General features: G+C 44.1%; 1 protein-coding gene across 1 annotated transcript in view; it reads right to left on the minus strand.

Annotated features, from left to right (window-relative positions):
• The window catches only part of hdac9b (histone deacetylase 9b), a 70,726-nt gene that overhangs the window by 24,368 nt on the left and 22,521 nt on the right, over nt 1-23,837 (minus strand). The window contains exons 3-5 of the mRNA XM_038995124.1: nt 19,929-20,097; nt 17,952-18,075; nt 14,383-14,504 (exon numbers count right to left, since the gene is read on the minus strand). Of these exons, the coding sequence (XP_038851052.1) occupies nt 14,383-14,504; nt 17,952-18,075; nt 19,929-20,097 (415 nt within the window). The remainder of the gene's footprint in view (nt 1-14,382; nt 14,505-17,951; nt 18,076-19,928; nt 20,098-23,837) is intronic.

Raw genomic sequence — 23,837 nt, forward strand, 5'->3', positions numbered from 1 at the left:
GGTGTCGTCTGCGTAGAGGTGGATCAGAGAATCTCCAGCAGCAAGAGCAACATCATTGATATATACAGAAATATATTGGGGGAAAAACGTTCATATTTCAGTCAAATATCTATCTAGCATCACACAGTACCGACTGCCACTGAGTGTGTTGATATAACTAAGGGTTGTTGTTGAGTCTGAGTGTTGTTGAGGCGTGGCGGTGATGATGAGGATGATCCTGTCAAGCCGAGGAGACTGAGTCAGTAAGTAGGCCAGCTCAGCCTAGCTCCACTCACACTTCGCCCCAAAGGGCACCCTATTGCCTATTTAGTGCACTACTTTTGACCAGAGCCCTATGGGCGCTAATAAGGAATACTGAGGGTGCTATTTGGGACGCATGCATGGCCCAGCCAAGGCCCAGGCTCTGAGACTTCCTTTCACCCACTCTCTCTCTCTCTCTCTCTCTCTCTCTCTCTCTCTCTCTCTCTCTCTCTCTCTCTCTCTCTCTCTCTCTCTCTCCCTACAGCCCTGGAATCCCCCTCCACTCACACTTTAACACTACTGACATCCAGATCAACACAGAGGTCAACCTACTAGTGATGTAGGAGGAGGATACAGATCAACACAGAGGTCAACCTACTAGTGATGTAGGAGGATGATCCAGATCAACACAGAGGTCAACCTACTAGTGATGTAGGAGGAGGATCCAGATCAACACAGAGGTCAACCTACTAGTGCTGTAGGAGGATGATCCAGATCAACACAGAGGTCAACCTACTAGTGATGTAGGAGGAGGATACAGATCAACACAGAGGTCAACCTACTAGTGATGTAGGAGGATGATCCAGATCAACACAGAGGTCAACCTACTAGTGATGTAGGAGGAGGATCCAGATCAACACAGAGGTCAACCTACTAGTGCTGTAGGAGGAGGATCCAGATCAACACAGAGGTCAACCTACTAGTGCTGTAGGAGGAGGATCCAGATCAACACAGAGGTCAACCTACTAGTGCTGTAGGAGGATGATCCAGATCAACACAGAGGTCAACCTACTAGTGCTGTAGGAGGATGATCCAGATCAACACAGAGGTCAACCTACTAGTGATGTAGGAGGATGATCCAGATCAACACAGAGGTCAACCTACTAGTGATGTAGGAGGAGGATACAGATCAACACAGAGGTCAACCTACTAGTGATGTAGGAGGATGATCCAGATCAACACAGAGGTCAACCTACTAGTGCTGTAGGAGGATGATACAGATCAACACAGAGGTCAACCTACTAGTGATGTAGGAGGAGGATACAGATCAACACAGAGGTCAACCTACTAGTGATGTAGGAGGAGGATACAGATCAACACAGAGGTCAACCTACTAGTGATGTAGGAGGAGGATCCAGATCAACACAGAGGTCAACTTACTAGTGATGTAGGAGGATGATCCAGATCAACACAGAGGTCAACCTACTAGTGATGTAGGAGGAGGATACAGATCAACACAGAGGTCAACCTACTAGTGCTGTAGGAGGATGATCCAGATCAACACAGAGGTCAACCTACTAGTGATGTAGGAGGATGATCCAGATCAACACAGAGGTCAACCTACTAGTGATGTAGGAGGAGGATACAGATCAACACAGAGGTCAACCTACTAGTGATGTAGGAGGATGATCCAGATCAACACAGAGGTCAACCTACTAGTGATGTAGGAGGAGGATACAGATCAACACAGAGGTCAACCTACTAGTGCTGTAGGAGGATGATCCAGATCAACACAGAGGTCAACCTACTAGTGATGTAGGAGGATGATCCAGATCAACACAGAGGTCAACCTACTAGTGATGTAGGAGGATGATCCAGATCAACACAGAGGTCAACCTACTAGTGATGTAGGAGGAGGATCCAGATCAACACAGAGGTCAACCTACTAGTGATGTAGGAGGAGGATCCAGATCAACACAGAGGTCAACCTACTAGTGATGTAGGAGGAGGATCCAGATCAACACAGAGGTCAACCTACTAGTGATGTAGGAGGATGATCCAGATCAACACAGAGGTCAACCTACTAGTGATGTAGGAGGATGATCCAGATCAACACAGAGGTCAACCTACTAGTGCTGTAGGAGGATGATACAGATCAACACAGAGGTCAACCTACTAGTGATGTAGGAGGAGGATACAGATCAACACAGAGGTCAACCTACTAGTGATGTAGGAGGAGGATCCAGATAAACACAGAGGTCAACCTACTAGTGATGTAGGAGGATGATCCAGATCAACACAGAGGTCAACCTACTAGTGCTGTAGGAGGAGGATCTGGAGCAACGAACCGCCCTTGCTGTCTCTGCCAGGCCGGTTCCCCTCTCTCCACTGGGATTCTCTGCCTCTAACCCTGTTACAGGGGCTGAGTCACTGGCTTGCTGGTGCTCTTTCATGCCGTCCCTAGGAGGGGTGCGTCACTTGAGTGGGTTGAGTTACTGACGTGATCTTCCTGTCTGGGTTGGCGCCCCCCCTTGGTTTGTGCTGTGGTGGAGATCTTTGTGGGCTATACTCGGCCTTGTCTCAGGATTGTGAGTTGGTGGTTGAGGATATCCCTCTAGTGGTGCGGGGGCTGTGCTTTGGCAAAGTGGGTGGGGTTATATCCTTCCTGTTTGGCCCTGTCCGGGGGTTTCTTCGGATGGGGCCACAGTGTCTCCTGACCGCTCCTGTCTCAGCCTCCAGTATTTATGCTGCAGTAGTTTATGTGTCGGGGGGCTAGGGTCAGTTGGTTATACCTGGAGTACTTCTCCTGTCTTATCCAGTGTCCTGTGTGAATTTAAGTATGCTCTCTCTAATTCTCTCGTTCTCTCTTTCTCTCTGAGAACCTGAGCCCTAGGACCATACGTCAGGACTACCGGGCATGATGACACCTTGCTGTCCCCAGTCCGCCTGGCCTTGCTGCTATTCCAGTTTCAACTGTTCTGCCTGCGGTTACGGAACCCCTACCTGTCCCAGACCTGCTGTTTTCAACTCTTAATGATCGGCTATGAAAAGCCAACTGAGATTTATTCCTGATTATTATTTGACCATGCTTGTCATTTATGAACATTTTGAAAATCTTGGCTCTCTCTAATTTTCTCCTTCTCTCTTTCTTTCTCTCGGAGGACCTGAGCCCTAGGACCATACGTCGGGACTACCGGCCGTGGTGACTCCTTGCTGTCCCCAGTCCGCCTGGCCTTGCTGCTATTCCAGTTTCAACTGTTCTGCCTGCGGTTATGGAACCCCTACCTGTCCCAGACCTGCTGTTTTCAACTCTTAATGATCGGCTATGAAAAGCCAACTGAGATTTATTCCTGATTATTATTTGACCATGCTTGTCATTTATGAACATTTTGAAAATCTTGGCTCTCTCTAATTTTCTCCTTCTCTCTTTCTTTCTCTCGGAGGACCTGGGCCCTAGGACCATGCGTCGGGACTGCCGCCCGTGGTGACTCCTTGCTGTCCCCAGTCCGCCTGGCCTTGCTGCTATTCCAGTTTCAGCTGTTCTGCCTGCGGTTATGGAACCGCCACCTGTCCCAGACCTGTTGTTTTTCAACTCTTAATGATCAGCTATGAAAAGCCAACTGAAAATTATTCATGATTATTATTTGACCATGCTTGTCACTTATGAACATTTTTGAACATCTTGGCATAGTTCTGTTATAATCTCCACCCGGCACAGCCAGAAGAGGACTGGCCACCCCTCATAGCCTGGTTCCTCTCTAGGTTTCTTCCTAGGTTTTGGCCTTTCTAGGGAGTTTTTCCTAGCCACCGTGCTTCTACACCTGCATTACTAGCTGTTTGGGGTTTTAGGCTGGGTTTCTGTACAGCACTTTGAGATATTAGCTGATGTACGAAGGGCTATATAAAATAAAATTGATTGATTGATTGATTGATCCAGATCAACACAGAGGTCAACCTACTAGTGATGTAGGAGGATGATCCAGATCAACACAGAGGTCAACCTACTAGTGCTGTAGGAGGAGGATACAGATCAACACAGAGGTCAACCTACTAGTGATGTAGGAGGATGATCCAGATCAACAGAGGTCAACCTACTAGTGATGTAGGAGGAGGATCAGATCACGTGTAGGAGGATGATCCAGATCAACAGAGGTCAACCTACTAGTGATGTAGGAGGAGGATCCAGATCAACACAGAGGTCAACCTACTAGTGATGTAGGAGGATGATCCAGATCAACACAGAGGTCAACCTACTAGTGCTGTAGGAGCAAGTTACATAATCGGCTATCTCAGTATTATACAATAACTATACACCATGTTGTTTCAATTATTTATCCTTTAAAGTATTGAGAAGGGTTGTTTTGTGATGCGACCATACAACGTGATGTTGCACAAGGGACACGAGGGGAGGGGGGTGTTGACAGGGCCAGATGCTTCTATTTTGAGAGTCCTGTCAAATACAGCAGCACCAGCCCCTCTCTTTCCCTGTCCATCAACGCAGTACAGGTCTCTAGTCCTGCGAGCGAGGGGTACTGAAAGAGAGGAAGAGCGAGAGAGAGAGAGCTAGATAGAGGGAGAGAAAGCGCTGCAGGGAGTCTTCATGAATCGGCTTCATGCCCCGCTGCCCTGATTGCTTTCTATTTTTACCACCGCTCCGTTCGCTGCCACCAAGCGCCCGCATCCCAACCGATCCGTCGCCACGGGAACGCCAGACAGCGGCGAGGTGGGAAACGGACAGACTTTGTCACCGTGTTTGTGTCCCAAATAGCACCCTATTCCCTATATAGTGCACTACTGTATTTAAGGCAAAGGGTACCATTTAGGACGCATCTCATTTGTCTCTGTGGAAAAACCAGTGGTAGCGTTACCTGCCTACGACGCAACAGGAAGGGAAGCTGGCAGCAGACATCTCTAACTAACACAGCTCTCACGTTGATACAAACACCTGGGCCACTTCATTGGTTAACTGGCAAAGTGCCAAGAACACATCACCCAACTAAAACAGGTAGCAATATGAATGAGCCACGATGTTTTTAACATGTCCATACATCAACCAGGTTATTACATTAGAAAGTTCTGGGTTGGAGGTTGGTGGAGGCTGAATGTGTGATGCCTGTCTCCACTCCATCTCAATGTTAACTCTGCTGTCAGTGTGATGCCTGTCTCCACTCCATCTCAATGTTAACTCTGCTGTCAGTGTGATGCCTGTCTCCACTCCATCTCAATGTTAACTCTGCTGTCAGTGTGATGCCTGTCTCCACTCCATCTCAATGTTAACTCTGCTGTCAGTGTGATGCCTGTCTCCACTCCATCTCAATGTTAACTCTGCTGTCAGTGTGATGCCTGTCTCCATTAGGCTGCCGGACCAAGACAAGGCCAGGTGGCTGGCTAGGGGGACTCTTAGGTTCTGTCCCAAATGGCACTCTATTCCCAATATAGTGCACTACTTTTGACCAGGCCCAGAGGGCCCGTAGTGCACTATGTAGGGAATAGGGTGCCATTTGGGACCGAGCCTTACAGAAAGGCTATATGCTGGGACACTGTGTGCTGTTGGTTACAAGGCGTTACTTTTATACCCCTTTCATACAAACCTGAACCGTTCTGTACTGGCTCAGATATACAGCTGGCTCAGATATACAGCTGGCTCAGATATACATCTGGCTCAGATATACAGCTGGCTCAGATATACAGCTCGGCTCAGCTGGCTCAGATATACAGCTGGCTCAGATATACATCTGGCTCAGATATACAGCTGGCTCAGATATACAGCTCGGCTCAGCTGGCTCAGATATACAGCTGGCTCAGATATACAGCTGGCTCAGATATACAGCTGGCTCAGATATACAGCTCGGCTCAGCTGGCTCAGATATACAGCTGGCTCAGATATACAGCTGGCTCAGATATACAGCTGGCTCAGATATACAGCTCGGCTCAGCTGGCTTAGATATACAGCAGGCTCAGCTGGCTCAGATATACAGCTCGGCTCAGCTGGCTTAGATATACAGCTCGGCTCAGCTGGCTCAGTTATACAGCTGGCTCAGCTGGGTAAGCTATACAGCTCGGCTCAGCTGGGTAAGCTATACAGCTGGCTCAGCTGGGTAAGCAATACAGCTGGCTCAGCTGGGTAAGCTATACAACTCGGCTCAGCTGGGTAAGCTATACAGCTGGCTCAGCTGGGTAAGCTATACAGCTGGCTCAGTTATACAGCTCGGCTCAGCTAGCTTAGATATACAGCTGGCTCAGCTGGGTAAGCTATACAGCTGGCTCAGTTATACAGCTCGGCTCAGCTGGCTTAGATATACAGCTGGCTCAGCTGGGTAAGCTATACAGCTCTACCAGATTCTTTCCTTGTTCATAAGTCATTCTACGATACTTATCAAAATCCATGAACTCCTCCAGGCCAGACAAATGTACAGTGTTTCACCCGATTCTATTACTATTGAAATGATCATTGTCTCACCACGGAGAGGTACAAGGAGCGGGTTACTTTGCCTCCAGGCATCCAGGCCTTAAAATATCCCCTGGTTTCAGAAAGCAATGTGAAATCCTCCTTCCACTGCACCTGCTACACACGTTTGGTAAGTGGGTCAAGAGTGGAGATGAGGGTGTTGCACCTCTCTGTTCCTCTAAGTCAGGCTGTTCTTACCACGGCGCGGAGCATCACATGACCTGAGCCCCGTCTATTCTTGGACATGGCACAAAGAGGATGTACGGTCAAGTAAACAAGTTTATCACGTGGAATAAGTATTGCTTTGTGGAATAAAATGCTTTTTTGGGGGGGGTGAAGTATTCAAGGGACGGTCTTGTGATCAAAGCACGATGCATCCACTAGGCCTTTTCTGATTAGAGAAGCCTAACATGGACTGATTCCAGAGGAGAGGAAGCATTTGTAATGCTTATGGGCTTAGTTCTTAAACAGCCTTCACCTTAATACGTCTGTTGATGGAACATCATGAAGAAGAGACGAGGACCCACTGGACACACACTGGCCTTAATACGTCTGTTGATGGAACACCATGAAGAAGAGATGAGGACCCACTGGACACACACTGGCCTTAATAAGTCTGTTGATGGAACACCACGAAGAAGTGATGAGGACCCACTGGACACACACTGGCCTTAATAAGTCTGTTGATGGAACACCATGAAGAAGAGACGAGGACCCACTGGACACACACTGGCCTTAATACGTCTGTTGATGGAACACCATGAAGAAGAGATGAGGACCCACTGGACACACACTGGCCTTAATAAGTCTGTTGATGGAACACCATGAAGAAGAGATGAGGACCCACTGGACACACACTGGCCTTAATAAGTCTGTTGATGGAACACCATGAAGAAGAGACGAGAACCCACTGGACACACACTGGCCTTAATACGTCTGTTGATGGAACACCATGAAGAAGTGATGAGGGCCCACTGGACACACACTGGCCTTAATAAGTCTGTTGATGGAACACCATGAAGAAGAGATGAGGACCCACTGGACACACACTGGCCTTAATACGTCTGTTGATGGAACACCATGAAGAAGAGATGAGGACCCACTGGACACACACTGGCCTTAATAAGTCTGTTGATGGAACACCATGAAGAAGAGATGAGGACCCACTGGACACACTCTGGCCTTAATAAGTCTGTTGATGGAACACCATGAAGAAGAGACGAGGACCCACTGGACACACACTGGCCTTAATACGTCTGTTGATGGAACACCACGAAGAAGAGACGAGGACCCACTGGACACACACTGGCCTTAATACGTCTGTTGATGGAACACCACGAAGAAGAGACGAGGACCCACTGGACACACACTGGCCTTAATAAGTCTGTTGATGGAACACCATGAAGAAGTGATGAGGACCCACTGGACACACACTGGCCTTAATAAGTCTGTTGATGGAACACCATGAAGAAGAGACGAGAACCCACTGGACACACACTGGCCTTAATAAGTCTGTTGATGGAACACCATGAAGAAGTGATGAGGACCCACTGGACACACACTGGCCTTAATAAGTCTGTTGATGGAACACCATGAAGAAGTGATGAGGACCCACTGGACACACACTGGCCTTAATAAGTCTGTTGATGGAACACCATGAAGAAGTGATGAGGACCCACTGGACACACACTGGCCTTAATAAGTCTGTTGATGGAACACCATGAAGAAGTGATGAGGACCCACTGGACACACACTGGCCTTAATAAGTCTGTTGATGGAACACCATGAAGAAGAGATGAGGACCCACTGGACACACACTGGCCTTAATGAGTCTGTTGATGGAACACCATGAAGAAGAGATGAGGACCCACTGGACACACACTGGCCTTAATGAGTCTGTTGATGGAACACCATGAAGAAGAGATGAGGACCCACTGGACACACACTGGCCTTAATACGTATGTTGATGGAACACCATGAAGAAGAGATGAGGACCCACTGGACACACACTGGCCTTAATACGTCTGTTGATGGAACACCATGAAGAAGAGATGAGGACCCACTGGACACACACTGGCCTTAATGAGTCTGTTGATGGAACACCATGAAGAAGAGACGAGGACCCACTGGACACACACTGGCCTTAATAATACGTCTGTTGATGGAACACCATGAAGAAGAGATGAGGACCCACTGGACACACACTGGCCTTAATACGTCTGTTGATGGAACACCATGAAGAAGAGACGAGGACCCACTGGACACACACTGGCCTTAATACGTCTGTTGATGGAACACCATGAAGAAGAGACGAGGACCCACTGGACACACACTGGCCTTAATGAGTCTGTTGATGGAACACCATGAAGAAGAGATGAGGACCCACTGGACACACACTGGCCTTAATACGTATGTTGATGGAACACCATGAAGAAGAGACGAGGACCCACTGGACACACACTGGCCTTAATAAGTCTGTTGATGGAACACCATGAAGAAGAGACGAGGACCCACTGGACACACACTGGCCTTAATACGTATGTTGATGGAACACCATGAAGAAGAGACGAGGACCCACTGGACACACACTGGCCTTAATACGTCTGTTGATGGAACACCATGAAGAAGAGACGAGGACCCACTGGACACACACTGGCCTTAATACGTCTGTTGATGGAACACCATGAAGAAGAGATGAGGACCCACTGGACACACACTGGCCTTAATACGTCTGTTGATGGAACACCATGAAGAAGAGATGAGGACCCACTGGACACACACTGGCCTTAATACGTCTGTTGATGGAACACCATGAAGAAGAGACGAGGACCCACTGGACACACACTGGCCTTAATACGTCTGTTGATGGAACACCATGAAGAAGAGATGAGGACCCACTGGACACACACTGGCCTTAATACGTCTGTTGATGGAACACCATGAAGAAGAGATGAGGACCCACTGGACACACACTGGCCTTAATACGTCTGTTGATGGAACACCATGAAGAAGAGATGAGGACCCACTGGACACACACTGGCCTTAATACGTATGTTGATGGAACACCATGAAGAAGAGATGAGGACCCACTGGACACACACTGGCCTTAATACGTCTGTTGATGGAACACCATGAAGAAGAGACGAGGACCCACTGGACACACACTGGCCTTAATACGTCTGTTGATGGAACACCATGAAGAAGAGATGAGGACCCACTGGACACACACTGGCCTTAATACGTCTGTTGATGGAACACCATGAAGAAGAGATGAGGACCCACTGGACACACACTGGCCTTAATACGTCTGTTGATGGAACACCATGAAGAAGAGACGAGGACCCACTGGACACACGCTGGCCTTAATAAGTCTGTTGATGGAACACCATGAAGAAGAGATGAGGACCCACTGGACACACACTGGCCTTAATAAGTCTGTTGATGGAACACCATGAAGAAGAGACGAGGACCCACTGGACACACACTGGCCTTAATAAGTCTGTTGATGGAACACCATGAAGAAGAGACGAGGACCCACTGGACACACACTGGCCTTAATAAGTCTGTTGATGGAACACCATGAAGAAGAGATGAGGACCCACTGGACACACACTGGCCTTAATACGTCTGTTGATGGAACACCATGAAGAAGAGATGAGGACCTACTGGACACACACTAGCTGAATCAACATTCAATGAAATGACGTTGAACCAACGTGGAATAGACGTTGAACTGACTTCTGTCACCAGTTATAGACTGAAACAACCACCATGTCTAGCAGCCAGTCCACTTCTTCTGTCTAAAATAAAATCTATTTTCTGCACGCTAGTAAAGTCACCAAACAGTTTCTGAAAGTTCAGGATCAAAGTAGTAGCGGTAGATGGAACAACACAAGAGCACCTGGGCTCCCCATCGCCCACTGCAATATAAATGCATCAACAACAACAATTCATATTGCATAGCCTGTCAAATCAAGCGTGTTTTATCCTTTTCAAATAGGCTTCTGAACGGTATCGTCCAAACCAAGACAAAGGTTCTGTGGCTTTCAAGGGCATGCATAAGGCATGTGGCTGTTGGAACAAAAAAACGGCAGAACTAAAAAACTGACTATTGTTTATTTAATCTTTGTTGTGTACAGTAGCTCTTGACTTATCCAGCAGAGACATCAGGCAGCAGGGCAGGTATGGAATAGGATAATTGGCTAAGTGGCTAGCTTCAAAGCAAATCATAAAAGTGCTAAAAGTTTACAGTTTCACCACAACAACTGCAACCCCCCCCCCCCCCCCCCGAAAAAAGAAGGTGTTAGACCCTATGACCAGCCAAGCTAAAAACCAGGTAGTCAAACCCCCAGGCTGTGTCCCAAATGGCACCCTATTCCCTATAAAGTGCATATATAGTGCACTACTTTTGATCAGAACCCTCTGGGGCCTGGTCAAAAGTAGTACACTATATAGGGAATAGGGTGCCATTTGCGACGTAACCCAAACCTGTAAAGTCTTCTCCACTTTGTTTTCAGAAGGCTGTTTTTGCTTAAACAAACAGTGGTGTCTTACTTCATTCTGCCCGGCAACAGTCCTCTTAACTCAGTGACACCTGCCTGTCAGAGTGTCAGCTATCGATGACGGACAACGTGTCCAGGAACAACACTACCTTTGTGTGTGTCCCTTGCGTGCCAATCTCTCAGAGGACAGGAAATGGGGGGGTCGGGCTCGCACAGGAAATTACCACATATAGATTCTAGAATCCAAAGGGCAGGAAATGTTTTTATAAGGGTCTTTTATCAATGCATAAGAATTACTCAGGGACACAGAGATTATTTGAAGATAATCCAAAAGGAAGATCATAAGGATTATTAAAATTTAGTCCTGCAAAAATAAGGCAAGCAGAGTTTTGTTAGTGTTCATAAATTTGCTGTTTCTTTGCAGCTTGCATCAAAGGTAAACATAGGCTAAATCATTGATGGTAAGACTGTCTGCCTCGCAAGATAAATTCAAAATCATTTCTGGGAACCCTCTTATTTGGACGAAGCACATTATTTTACTTTGGCAACTGGTTATTTGGACTTGCAGGCCACTCCTAACCTCCTAGGTTTACAGGTATGTTACCAGACAGAGAGAGAGGAGGTATTTCCTGGTGCGGGATTGTTTTTTCAAAGAGAGACACAATAAACACAATTGTCTTTCATGTGCTTCCCCAGTTGTTATTTTAACCACAAAGTCTCCACAATGACTACAAATTAGCTTAAATGTATATTACAAAGTACCAAAAAAACTGACAATATAATTCCCCTAGCCTGATCTCTAAATTGTGTTTATACACAATATGCCAGCTCATGTCGTAAAGTCATTAAACAGGTATTATTGTTTACCGCTGTAATTTGACGAGACACAAAAGGGAAAGAAAGTAATGTCATTTCCGTGACCTCACAGCAAAATTATGAACAGTTTTAGCTTGTGGCGCAGCGAAACCAAGAGGGGGGTATAATTCTTATTTATACAGTGTTCCCTAGAGAGATCCTCAGCTTTAAACCAGCAAACCTGAGCTGCCTTTTGCTGACAAGTTGTGTGTTTTCAAAAGAGTTAGTGGTGCTCATAACTCTAAAGAAATTAAAGGTGCTTTAAGTTTTCCATGAACTGTTCAACTGAGAAGCCCTAACAGTGAGGCCTAGGTTTCTGTCTGTGTAGTACCATTAATAACACAATAACCAAAGACTGGAGTTAGTTCTTGGGGAACAGTATTGTAGCCTATGTCTTTGTGAGGAAAATAACACACAATATATACCATCATCAACTTACAATACAACAAAAAAAGATTGCATTGGTTTTGTATGATATTTTCAACAGTGTGTGTTGGTGTTCTGTCGGTGTTGCACACGTTTGGCTCTGTGTTAGGAGAGGTCAAATAGGAGGGAAGGATTCTGATAGATATTACTGCTCTGGCTTACCTCGGAACCCCTCCCCATTATTTGAGTAAGGGGTCCCCTGAAGGGGTACGAGGGGTGAGAGGGGCCTTGGGGGCGGGGTGGAGGTTCAAAGGTCATAATAGGCCTAACTGATGTCATTAGCAGGTCATCAGTATGGTCAGGAAATGCTGTGTGGATACACAGAGGTAACCCTGGGATGACAGAGGTCACAGCACATTCATTGTATTAATAACTCATTGATGGAAGGTAATTGTACCACCCTGCAGACAAACACATACTACTGGTTGAAGACAAGATGTCTGTTGAAGGATTTATCCACACATATCTTAATGTTAATACTTATGAGAATAGAAGGATATAAAAGACTTTGGAATGTCCTGCAGTTCATTTGGAATTAAGTGTTAGAAATAGTTTGATTGTGGTTGAGTATGGTCAATTTATGCTGGTGTGTGTGGCTGAGTGTATGCTGTTGTGCGTGATCGCGTGTGTTTGTACGCGACATGGTCACCGTTTACGAGTTCCGTCCCAACTTTTTTCATGTTTACCTTTCCTTTTTCTGAACAGAAAGTTCATACTATTATCATCTATGACCGCCAAACAGTTCATACTATTATCATCTATGATTGCGAAGCAGTTCATACTATTATCATCTATGACCGCCAAGCAGTTCATACTATTATCATCTATGACCGCCAAGCAGTTCATACTATTATCATCTATGATCGCCAAGCAGTTTATACTAGTATCATCTATGACCGCCAAGCAGTTCATACTAGTATCATCTATGACCGCCAAGCAGTTTATACTATTATCATCTATGACCACCAAGCAGTTTATACTATTATCATCTATGACCGCCAAGCAGTTTATACTATTATCATCTATGATCGCCAAGCAGTTCATACTATTATCATCTATGATCGCCAAGCAGTTTATACTAGTATCATCTATGACTGCCAAGCAGTTCATACTAGTATCATCTATGACCGCCAAGCAGTTTATACTATTATCATCTATGACCGCCAAGCAGTTTATACTATTATCATCTATGACCGCCAAGCAGTTTATACTATTATCATCTATGATCGCCAAGCAGTTCATACTATTATCATCTATGACCGCCAAGCAGTTTATACTATTATCATCTATGACTGCCAAGCAGTTTATACTATTATCATCTATGACCGCCAAGCAGTTCATACTATTATCATCTATGACCGCCAAGCAGTTTATACTATTATCATCTATGACCGCCAAGCAGTTCATACTATTATCATCTATGATCGCCAATTACTTTTGGACATTAGATCGTCAGTTACTAACCTCGATTTCGACCTGATGCCTAGTCACTTTACCCCTGCCTACATGTACCTCCCTCAACTACCTCGTCCCCCAGCACATTGCTACGGTGCTGCTACTTCCTGTATATAGCTTCATTCTGGTGTGCTTTATTGCTGTTGGGTTTTTGTTTTCAAATTTTACCTCGACATCGTTGGGAAGGGCTTGTTAGTAAGCATTTCACTGTAACATGTACACTTGTTGTACTCAGCGCCTGTGACAAGTAACATTTGATGAGTGTGTGTGTGTGTGTGTGTGTGTGTGTGTGTGTGTGTGTGTGTGTGTGTGTGTGTGTGTGTGTGTGTGTGTGTGTGTGTGTGTGTGTGTGTGTGTGTGGGTGTGTGTGTGTGCGTACGTTTGTGTTTTTATACTTGGGTGTTGGCGTGGTTGTGTGGCCGTACCTGTTTTCCTCAGTGGGAAGTCGTCCTGTCCGTCCTGAGCGGAGGGGAGTGTGTGGCCGTACCTGTTTTCCTCAGTGGGAAGTCGTCCTGTCCGTCCTGAGCGGAGGGGAGTGTGTGGCCGTACCTGTTTTCCTCAGTGGGAAGTCGTCCTGTCCGTCCTGAGCGGAGGGGAGTGTGTGGCCGTACCTGTTTTCCTCAGTGGGAAGTCGTCCTGTCCGTCCTGAGCGGAGGGGAGTGTGTGGCCGTACCTGTTTTCCTCAGTGGGAAGTCGTCCTGTCCGTCCTGAGCGGAGGGGAGTGTGTGGCCGTACCTGTTTTCCTCAGTGGGAAGTCGTCCTGTCCGTCCTGAGCGGAGGGGAGTGTGTAGTGGCAGACAGGAGACATGCCTCCCAGAGGAGAAGAACTCTGGTCCAGAGACGTGTGGTGGGAGGACCTGGACACAGAACACACAGCGACAACACCTCACAAATCTTGGTTTATTTCTTCTTGCCAAGTGCAAACAGTGATATATATATACATATATATACATAATTTTGAATGATAAATAGTAACTGGAAAAGTTCATTTTCCTGAAGAAAAATGGTGTGCTTGCTTTATTTTTCCAGTAGTGGAAGAAGGTACTAGACAGAATCACTACAGTGAGTAGTGGAAGAAGTTACCAGACAGAATCACAACAGTGAGTAGTGGAAGAAGTTACTAGACAGAATCACAACAGTGAGTAGTGGAAGAAGTTACTAGACAGAATCACAACAGTGAGTAGTGGAAGAAGTTACCAGACAGAATCACAACAGTGAGTAGTGGAAGAAGTTACCAGACAGAATCACAACAGTGAGTAGTGGAAGAAGTTACCAGACAGAATCACAACAGTGAGTAGTGGAAGAAGTTACCAGACAGAATCACAACAGTGAGTAGTGGAAGAAGTTACTAGACAGAATCACAACAGTGAGTAGTGGAAGAAGTTACTAGACAGAATCACAACAGTGAGTAGTGGAAGAAGTTACTAGACAGAATCACTACAGTGAGTAGTGGAAGAAGTTACTAGACAGAATCACAACAGTGAGTAGTGGAAGAAGTTACTAGACAGAATCACTACAGTGAGTAGTGGAAGAAGTTACCAGACAGAATCACAACAGTGAGTAGTGGAATAAGTTACTAGACAGAATCACTACAGTGAGTAGTGGAAGAAGTTACTAGACAGAATCACTACAGTGAGTAGTGGAAGAAGGTACCAGACAGAATCACAACAGTGAGTAGTGGAAGAAGTTACCAGACAGAATCACAACAGTGAGTAGTGGAAGAAGTTACTAGACAGAATCACAACAGTGAGTAGTGGAAGAAGTTACTAGACAGAATCACAACAGTGAGTAGTGGAAGAAGTTACCAGACAGAATCACAACAGTGAGTAGTGGAAGAAGTTACTAGACAGAATCACAACAGTGAGTAGTGGAAGAAGTTACCAGACAGAATCACAACAGTGAGTAGTGGAAGAAGTTACTAGACAGAATCACAACAGTGGGTAGTGGAAGAAGTTACTAGACAGAATCACAACAGTGAGTAGTGGAAGAAGTTACTAGACAGAATCACAACAGTGAGTAGTGGAAGAAGTTACCAGACAGAATCACAACAGTGAGTAGTGGAATAAGTTAATAGACAGAATCACAACAGTGAGTAGTGGAAGAAGTTACCAGACAGAATCACAACAGTGGGTAGTGGAATAAGTTAATAGACAGAATCACAACAGTGAGTAGTGGAAGAAGTTAATAGACAGAATCACAACAGTGAGTAGTGGAAGAAGTTAATAGACAGAATCACTACAGTGAGTAGTGGAAGAAGTTAATAGACAGAATCACTACAGTGAGTAGTGGAAGAAGTTACCAGACAGAATCACTACAGTGGGTAGTGGAAGAAGTTACCAGACAGAATCACTACAGTGGGTAGTGGAAGAAGTTACCAGACAGAATCACAACAGTGAGTAGTGGAAGAAGTTACCAGACAGAATCACAACAGTGAGTAGTGGAAGAAGTTACTAGACAGAATCACAACAGTGAGTAGTGGAAGAAGTTACTAGACAGAATCACAACAGTGAGTAGTGGAAGAAGTTACTAGACAGAATCACAACAGTGAGTAGTGGAAGAAGTTACTAGACAGAATCACAACAGTGAGTAGTGGAAGAAGTTACTAGACAGAATCACAACAGTGAGTAGTGGAAGAAGTTACTAGACAGAATCACAACAGTGAGTAGTGGAAGAAGTTAATAGACAGAATCACAACAGTGGGTAGTGGAAGAAGTTACTAGACAGAATCACTACAGTGAGTAGTGGAAGAAGTTACCAGACAGAATCACTACAGTGAGTAGTGGAATAAGTTACTAGACAGAATCACTACAGTGAGTAGTGGAATAAGTTACTAGACAGAATCACTACAGTGAGTAGTGGAAGAAGTTACCAGACAGAATCACAACAGTGAGTAGTGGAAGAAGTTACCAGACAGAATCACAACAGTGAGTAGTGGAAGAAGTTAATAGACAGAATCACTACAGTGAGTAGTGGAAGAAGTTACTAGACAGAATCACAACAGTGAGTAGTGGAAGAAGTTACCAGACAGAATCACAACAGTGAGTAGTGGAATAAGTTACCAGACAGAATCACTACAGTGAGTAGTGGAAGAAGTTACTAGACAGAATCACAACAGTGAGTAGTGGAAGAAGTTACTAGACAGAATCACAACAGTGAGTAGTGGAAGAAGTTACTAGACAGAATCACAACAGTGAGTAGTGGAAGAAGTTACTAGACAGAATCACAACAGTGAGTAGTGGAAGAAGTTACTAGACAGAATCACAACAGTGAGTAGTGGAAGAAGTTACTAGACAGAATCACAACAGTGAGTAGTGGAAGAAGTTACTAGACAGAATCACTACAGTGGGTAGTGGAAGAAGTTAATAGACAGAATCACAACAGTGAGTAGTGGAAGAAGTTACCAGACAGAATCACAACAGTGAGTAGTGGAAGAAGTTACTAGACAGAATCACAACAGTGAGTAGTGGAAGAAGTTACTAGACAGAATCACAACAGTGAGTAGTGGAAGAAGTTACTAGACAGAATCACAACAGTGAGTAGTGGAAGAAGGTACTAGACAGAATCACAACAGTGAGTAGTGGAAGAAGTTACCAGACAGAATCACAACAGTGGGTAGTGGAAGAAGTTACCAGACAGAATCACTACAGTGAGTAGTGGAAGAAGGTACTAGACAGAATCACAACAGTGAGTAGTGGAAGAAGTTACCAGACAGAATCACAACAGTGAGTAGTGGAAGAAGTTACTAGACAGAATCACAACAGTGAGTAGTGGAAGAAGTTACTAGACAGAATCACTACAGTGAGTAGTGGAAGAAGTTACTAGACAGAATCACAACAGTTAGTAGTGGAAGAAGTTACTAGACAGAATCACAACAGTGAGTAGTGGAAGAAGTTACTAGACAGAATCACAACAGTGAGTAGTGGAAGAAGTTACTAGACAGAATCACAACAGTGAGTAGTGGAAGAAGTTACTAGACAGAATCACTACAGTGAGTAGTGGAAGAAGGTACCAGACAGAATCACAACAGTGAGTAGTGGAAGAAGTTACTAGACAGAATCACAACAGTGAGTAGTGGAAGAAGTTACTAGACAGAATCACTACAGTGAGTAGTGGAAGAAGGTACCAGACAGAATCACAACAGTGAGTAGTGGAAGAAGTTACTAGACAGAATCACAACAGTGAGTAGTGGAAGAAGTTACTAGACAGAATCACAACAGTGAGTAGTGGAAGAAGTTACCAGACAGAATCACTACAGTGGGTAGTGGAATAAGGTACTAGACAGAATCACAACAGTGAGTACTTACGTGTACCAGAGCTTGGGGTGGTGGATGAGTGTGTGTGTGGCTCCGGCAGTGGACAGGTCCTTGTTTGATTTACTCAACAGAAACTCTTGGAGTTTCTGCTTCACCTCATTACTGGCCACAGCACCTGTGAGACCAGCAGCCAGAGAGAGACAGGGATTGGGGTCACCCTGGGGCTCAGGGGGTACAGACTTAGAGAGAGACAGGGATTGGGGTCACCCTGGGGCTCAGGGGGTACAGACTTAGAGAGAGACAGGGATTGGGGTCACCCTGGGGCTCAGGGGGTACAGACTTAGAGAGAGACAGGGATTGGGGTCACCCTGGGGCTCAGGGGGTACAGACTTAGAGACATTGTGTCCCCTATGGCACACTATTCACTTTATAGTGCACTGCTTTTGTCAAATAAAAAAATAAAAAGTAGCACACTATATAGGGTATAGGGTGCCATTGGGGACACAGAGACTGTCTACCAAAGGTATATCTATACAGCACTGTATTCCTATAGTAGGTTTTCATCACATCCACACATAGTGTTGCATTGAAATGTTAGAGACTGGGTTTAGCTATTCTATAGTATGTTTTCATCACATCCACACATAGTGTTGCATTGAAATGTTAGAGACTGGGTTTAGCTATTCTATAGTATGTTTTCATCACATCCACACATAGTGTTGCATTGAAATGTTAGAGACTGGGTTTAGCTATTCTATAGTATGTTTTCACCACATCCACACATAGTGTTGCATTGAAATGTTAGAGACTGGGTTTAGCTATTCTATAGTATGTGTTCATCACATCCACACATAGTGTTGCATTGAAATGTTAGAGACTGGGTTTAGCTATTCTATAGTATGTGTTCATCACATCCACACATAGTGTTGCATTGAAATGTTAGAGACTGGGTTTAGCTATTCTATAGTATGTTTTCACCACATCCACACATAGTGTTGCATTGAAATGTTAGAGACTGGGTTTAGCTATTCTATAGTATGTGTTCATCACATCCACACATAGTGTTGCATTGAAATGTTAGAGACTGGGTTTAGCTATTCTATAGTATGTTTTCATCACATCCACACATTGTATTGCTCTGAAATATGACTCTCACATTGTATAGTTTTTGACACTATCCATAACTAGCACACCAAATATCAGGTATTTTATTTCTCATAGAATTGATATTTCTGAGTGGATCCACATCTAATGTAGGAACATCTCCCTCTAGTGGGGGAAGAACATGCAACAATAAATCCCAAGCCACAGCCTTGGTTAGTGTTTCATTAGTCATCACTAGTCACTACAGCCTTGGCTCGTGTTTCATTAGTCATCACTACAGCCTTGGTTAGTGTTTCATTAGTCATCACTAGTCACTACATCCTTGGCTCGTGTTTCATTAGTCATCACTACAGCCTTGGCTAGTGTTTCATTAGTCATCACTAGTCACTACAGCCTTGGCTCGTGTTTCATTAGTCATCACTAGTCACTACAGCCTTGGCTAGTGTTTCATTAGTCATCACTAGTCACTACAGCCTTGGCTCGTGTTTCATTAGTCATCACTAGTCGCTACAGGAAATTTGAATTCTTGTTTCCCCATTGGTTGTTCATCTCAGTGTACAGCCTTGCACTGTTACAAGCATTGCCATTATGATAAAAGAGCCACAATGACACAAGATGAGTTAGCTGCCTCCAAGGTTTTGGTTGGTAAATTAGCAGTTAGTTATCGGGTTAATCTTGTTCACGAGCCCTCTATCTATCTATCTATCTATCTATCTATCTATCTATCTATCTATCTATCTATCTATCTATCTATCTATCTATCTATCTATCTATCTATCTATCTATCTATCTATCTATCTATCTATCTATCTATCTATCTATCTATCTATATATGCAGTATCAATTGAGTTGGGGAGTAGGTTAGTTATCAGTGATTGGGCAGAGAGTTAGCGGTGGTGAGTGGACTCGGTGGTGAGCCCTTACTCTCTCTGGTGCGCTCCTTGCCCCTGAGGCTGAGACAGAGGACATGCTGCTCCCTCCGATGTCTCTCCTGCTCCTTCTCCTGCTGGCTCTGCTGCTGCTGCAGCTGCTGCCTCCTCTCCTTCTCCACCAGCTCCTGCTGCTGCTTTATGGCATTCAGCTCCTGTTGCAGCTAACACACAGAGAGAGAGAGAAAGAGAGAAGGGGAGAGAGAGAGAGAGAGAGAGAGAGAGAGAGAGAGAGAGAGAGAGAGAGAGAGAGAGAGAGAGAGAGAGAGAGAGAGAGAGAGAGACCCAGTCAATCAGTCAGTCAGACAGTATGGACCCCAGCCATACAGTAACAAACTATAGTGGTGAAGGTGCTGTGTAGTGTAGTCCTGATAAAAAGGGGGAACCTGTACTGAAAATAACTAGATCATATTGAAGTATTTACAGTGCATTCGGAAAAAATTCAGACCCCTTGACTTTTTCCACATTTTGTTACATCACAGCCTTATTCTAAAATTGATTTGTTTTTTCCCCCTCATCAATCTACACACAATACCCCATAATGACAAAGCAAAAACAGGTTTTTCAAATTTTTGGGAAATGTATTAAAAATAAAAAAACGGAAATATAACATTTACATAAGTATCCAGACCCTTTACTCAGTACTTTGTTGAAGCACCTTTGGCAGTAATTACAGCATTGCGTCTTCTTGGTTATGACTCTACAAACACCTCTATTTTGGGAGTTTCTCTCATTCTTCTCTGCAGATCCTCTCAAGCTCTGTCAGGTTGGATGGGGAGCGTCGCTGCACAGCTATTTTCAGGTCTCTCCAGAGATGTTCGATCGGGTTCAAGTTCAGGCTCTGGTTGGACCACTCAAGGACGTTCAAAGACTTGTCCCGAAGCCACTCCTGCGTTGTCTTGGCTGTGTGCTTAGGGTCGTGGTCCTGTTGGAAGGTGAACCTTCGCCCCAGTCTGAGGTCCTGAGCGCTCTGGAGCAGGTTTTCATCTCTCTGTACTTTGCTCCGTTCATCTTTCCCTCGATCCTGACTAGTCTCCCAGTCCCTGCCACTGAAAAACATCCCCACAGCATGATGCTGCCACCATGCTTCACCGTAGGAATGGTGCCAGGTTTCCTCCAGACATGACGCTTTGAATTCAGGCCAAAGAGTTCAATCTTGTTTTCATCAGACCAGAGAATCTTGTTTCTCATGGTCTTGGAATCCTTAAGGTGCCTTTTGGCAAACTCCAAGCGGACTGCCATGTGCCTTTAACTGAGGAGGGGCTTCCTTCTGGCCACTCTACCATAAAGGCCTGATTGGTGGAGTGCTGCAGAGATGGTTGTCCTTCTGGAAGATTCTTCCATCTCCACAGAGGAACTCTGGCGCTCTGTCAGAGTGACCATCGGATTATTGGTCACCTCCCTGACCAAGGCCCCGATAGCTCAGTTTGGCCAAGCGGCCAGCTCTAGGAAGAGTCTTGGTGGTTCCAAATAGGGCTGGGCGATATGATGATATATATTGTGCGACGATAGAAAAACGTCTATCGTTTCATATTATGCTCTATCGTTTATTTCGTTGTGTCGTAAATCACACTCTTTGAAACACAAACAAACATGGAGGAGAGTGAACGCGACACAGAGCACGGAGACACGGAGCTCGTACCTAAAAGAGGGGCTACTTCGGTCACATGGACGTGGTTTGGGTATGAAACGTCTGACACGGACCAGAAAACCGTCCTCCGCAAAATATGCCGCAGGCCGGTCCTGACAACAGGCTCAAACACCACTAACCTCTTTTACCACCTACGCAAGAATCATGTGAGACAGTACGAAGAGAGTCTACGGATGAGACTCAAAAAAGTACAGTCGAGTGCTCAAACCAAATCCCAGACTCAGACGTTGGAAGAGGCTTTTGCCCGCGGCACACCATATGGCAAAGAATCACGAAGATGGAAGGAGATAACAGCTGCCGTTACAACTTACATCTGCAAAGACAAGGCCCCAATTTACACGGTCCAGAAACGAGGGTTTCATGAGTTGGTGCTAACACTTGACCCAAGGTACCAAATGCAAATTGATATGTGACACGTATTAACGCCAAAATAACATGCAAAACAGGCAAGCCCCCCAAATATATATATATATTTTAGGCCTGTATTTATTTTGTTTGCAACTATAGTTGAGGTGTTTTCTATTTACCTTTTTAGATTTTATACATTCATATTTTATATTTGTTACATGCTTAATTGAAAATTTGCACAAAGGTTATAAGTAAAAGGAGAAATAATCAAATATGAGTAAGTACCTTTATTTGTTGAGTTTAATTCTAAATGTAATAAGAAATAGGCCTTTACATGTGGTCATTTTATATCAACTATTTATTCATTGAATTTACCAAAAATGTGCTATATCGTGATATGTATCGTTATCGGGATATGAAATGACTTATATCGGGATATGAGATTTTGGCCATATCGCCCAGCCCTAGTTCCAAACTTCTTCCATTTAATTCCATGGAGGCCACTGTGTTCTTGGGGACCTTCAATGCTGTAGACATTCTTTGGTACCCTGCTCCAGATCTGTGCCTCGACACAATCCTGTCTCGGAGCTCTACGGACAATTCCTTCGACCCCATGGCTTGGTTTTTGTTCTGACATGCACTGTCAACTGTGGGACCTTATATACACAGGTGTGTGCCTTTCCAAATCATGTCCAATCAATTGAAATTACCACAGGTGAACTCCAATCAAGTTGTAGAAACACCTCAAGGATGATCAATGGAAACAGGATGCACCCAAGCTCAATTTCGAGTCTCATAGCAAAGGGTCTGAATACTTATGTAAATAAGGTAATAACCTGTTTTAGCCTTGTCATTATGGGCTATTGTGTGTAGATTGATGATAATTAATTTAATCAATTTTAGAATAAGGCTGTAAAGTAATAAAATGTGGAAAAAGGGGTCTGAATACTTTCCGAATGCACTGCATCTTGAAGCATTGTTTCCAGTGAGTATCGGTGACTGTTTTTCTCCTAGCATAGGCTATACTCTAGCAACCCTGCATCAAAGATATAGTACCACTTTCACACACAAGCATTATGAACTACTATATATTCACTATTACTATACTATGCTATATTATTCCTATACTATACTATACAATATTATTGCTATTACTATAATATTACTATACTATACCATTACTATACCATGCTAATATTACTACTACTATTGCTATAATATCACTATTGCACTATTGTTACTATACTACTGTATACTACTACTATACTATACTATTACTATCACTACAATATTACTATGCAATAGTATTACCATACCATTACTATACTATTACCATACTAGCACCATACTATTTATATTATATTGCTATACTATGCTAATATCACTATACTGTTACTGTACCAATTATATACTACTACTGTACTATGCTAATGTTACTATATTATCACTATACTATTACTATACTGTGCTAATATCACTATACTACTAACGATACTATGCTAAACTTGCTATACTATTACTATACTATTTCTATACTAATACTGCACTATTGCTATACCGTTACTGTACTAATTCTATACTATTACTATGCTATTTATATACTATTACTATACTATTGCCATACGATTCCTATATTATTTCTGTACTATTACCATAATATACTATACTATTACTATAATATTACTATACTATTACTATAATATACTATCCTACTAGCACTATAATATACTCTATTATTACTATACCATTACTATATTAGACTATATTATTACTATACTATTTCTATACTATACTATGACTATACTATACTATGTTATTACTATACTATTATACTGTTACTATACTCTGACTACGCTACACTACTGTTTGTAAACTGTTGTTCTGTTTAACTGTGCGGGATTCCGA

This window comes from Salvelinus namaycush, chromosome 5 (genome assembly GCF_016432855.1).
Source record: "Salvelinus namaycush isolate Seneca chromosome 5, SaNama_1.0, whole genome shotgun sequence".
Taxonomy (NCBI): Eukaryota; Metazoa; Chordata; class Actinopteri; order Salmoniformes; family Salmonidae; genus Salvelinus; species Salvelinus namaycush.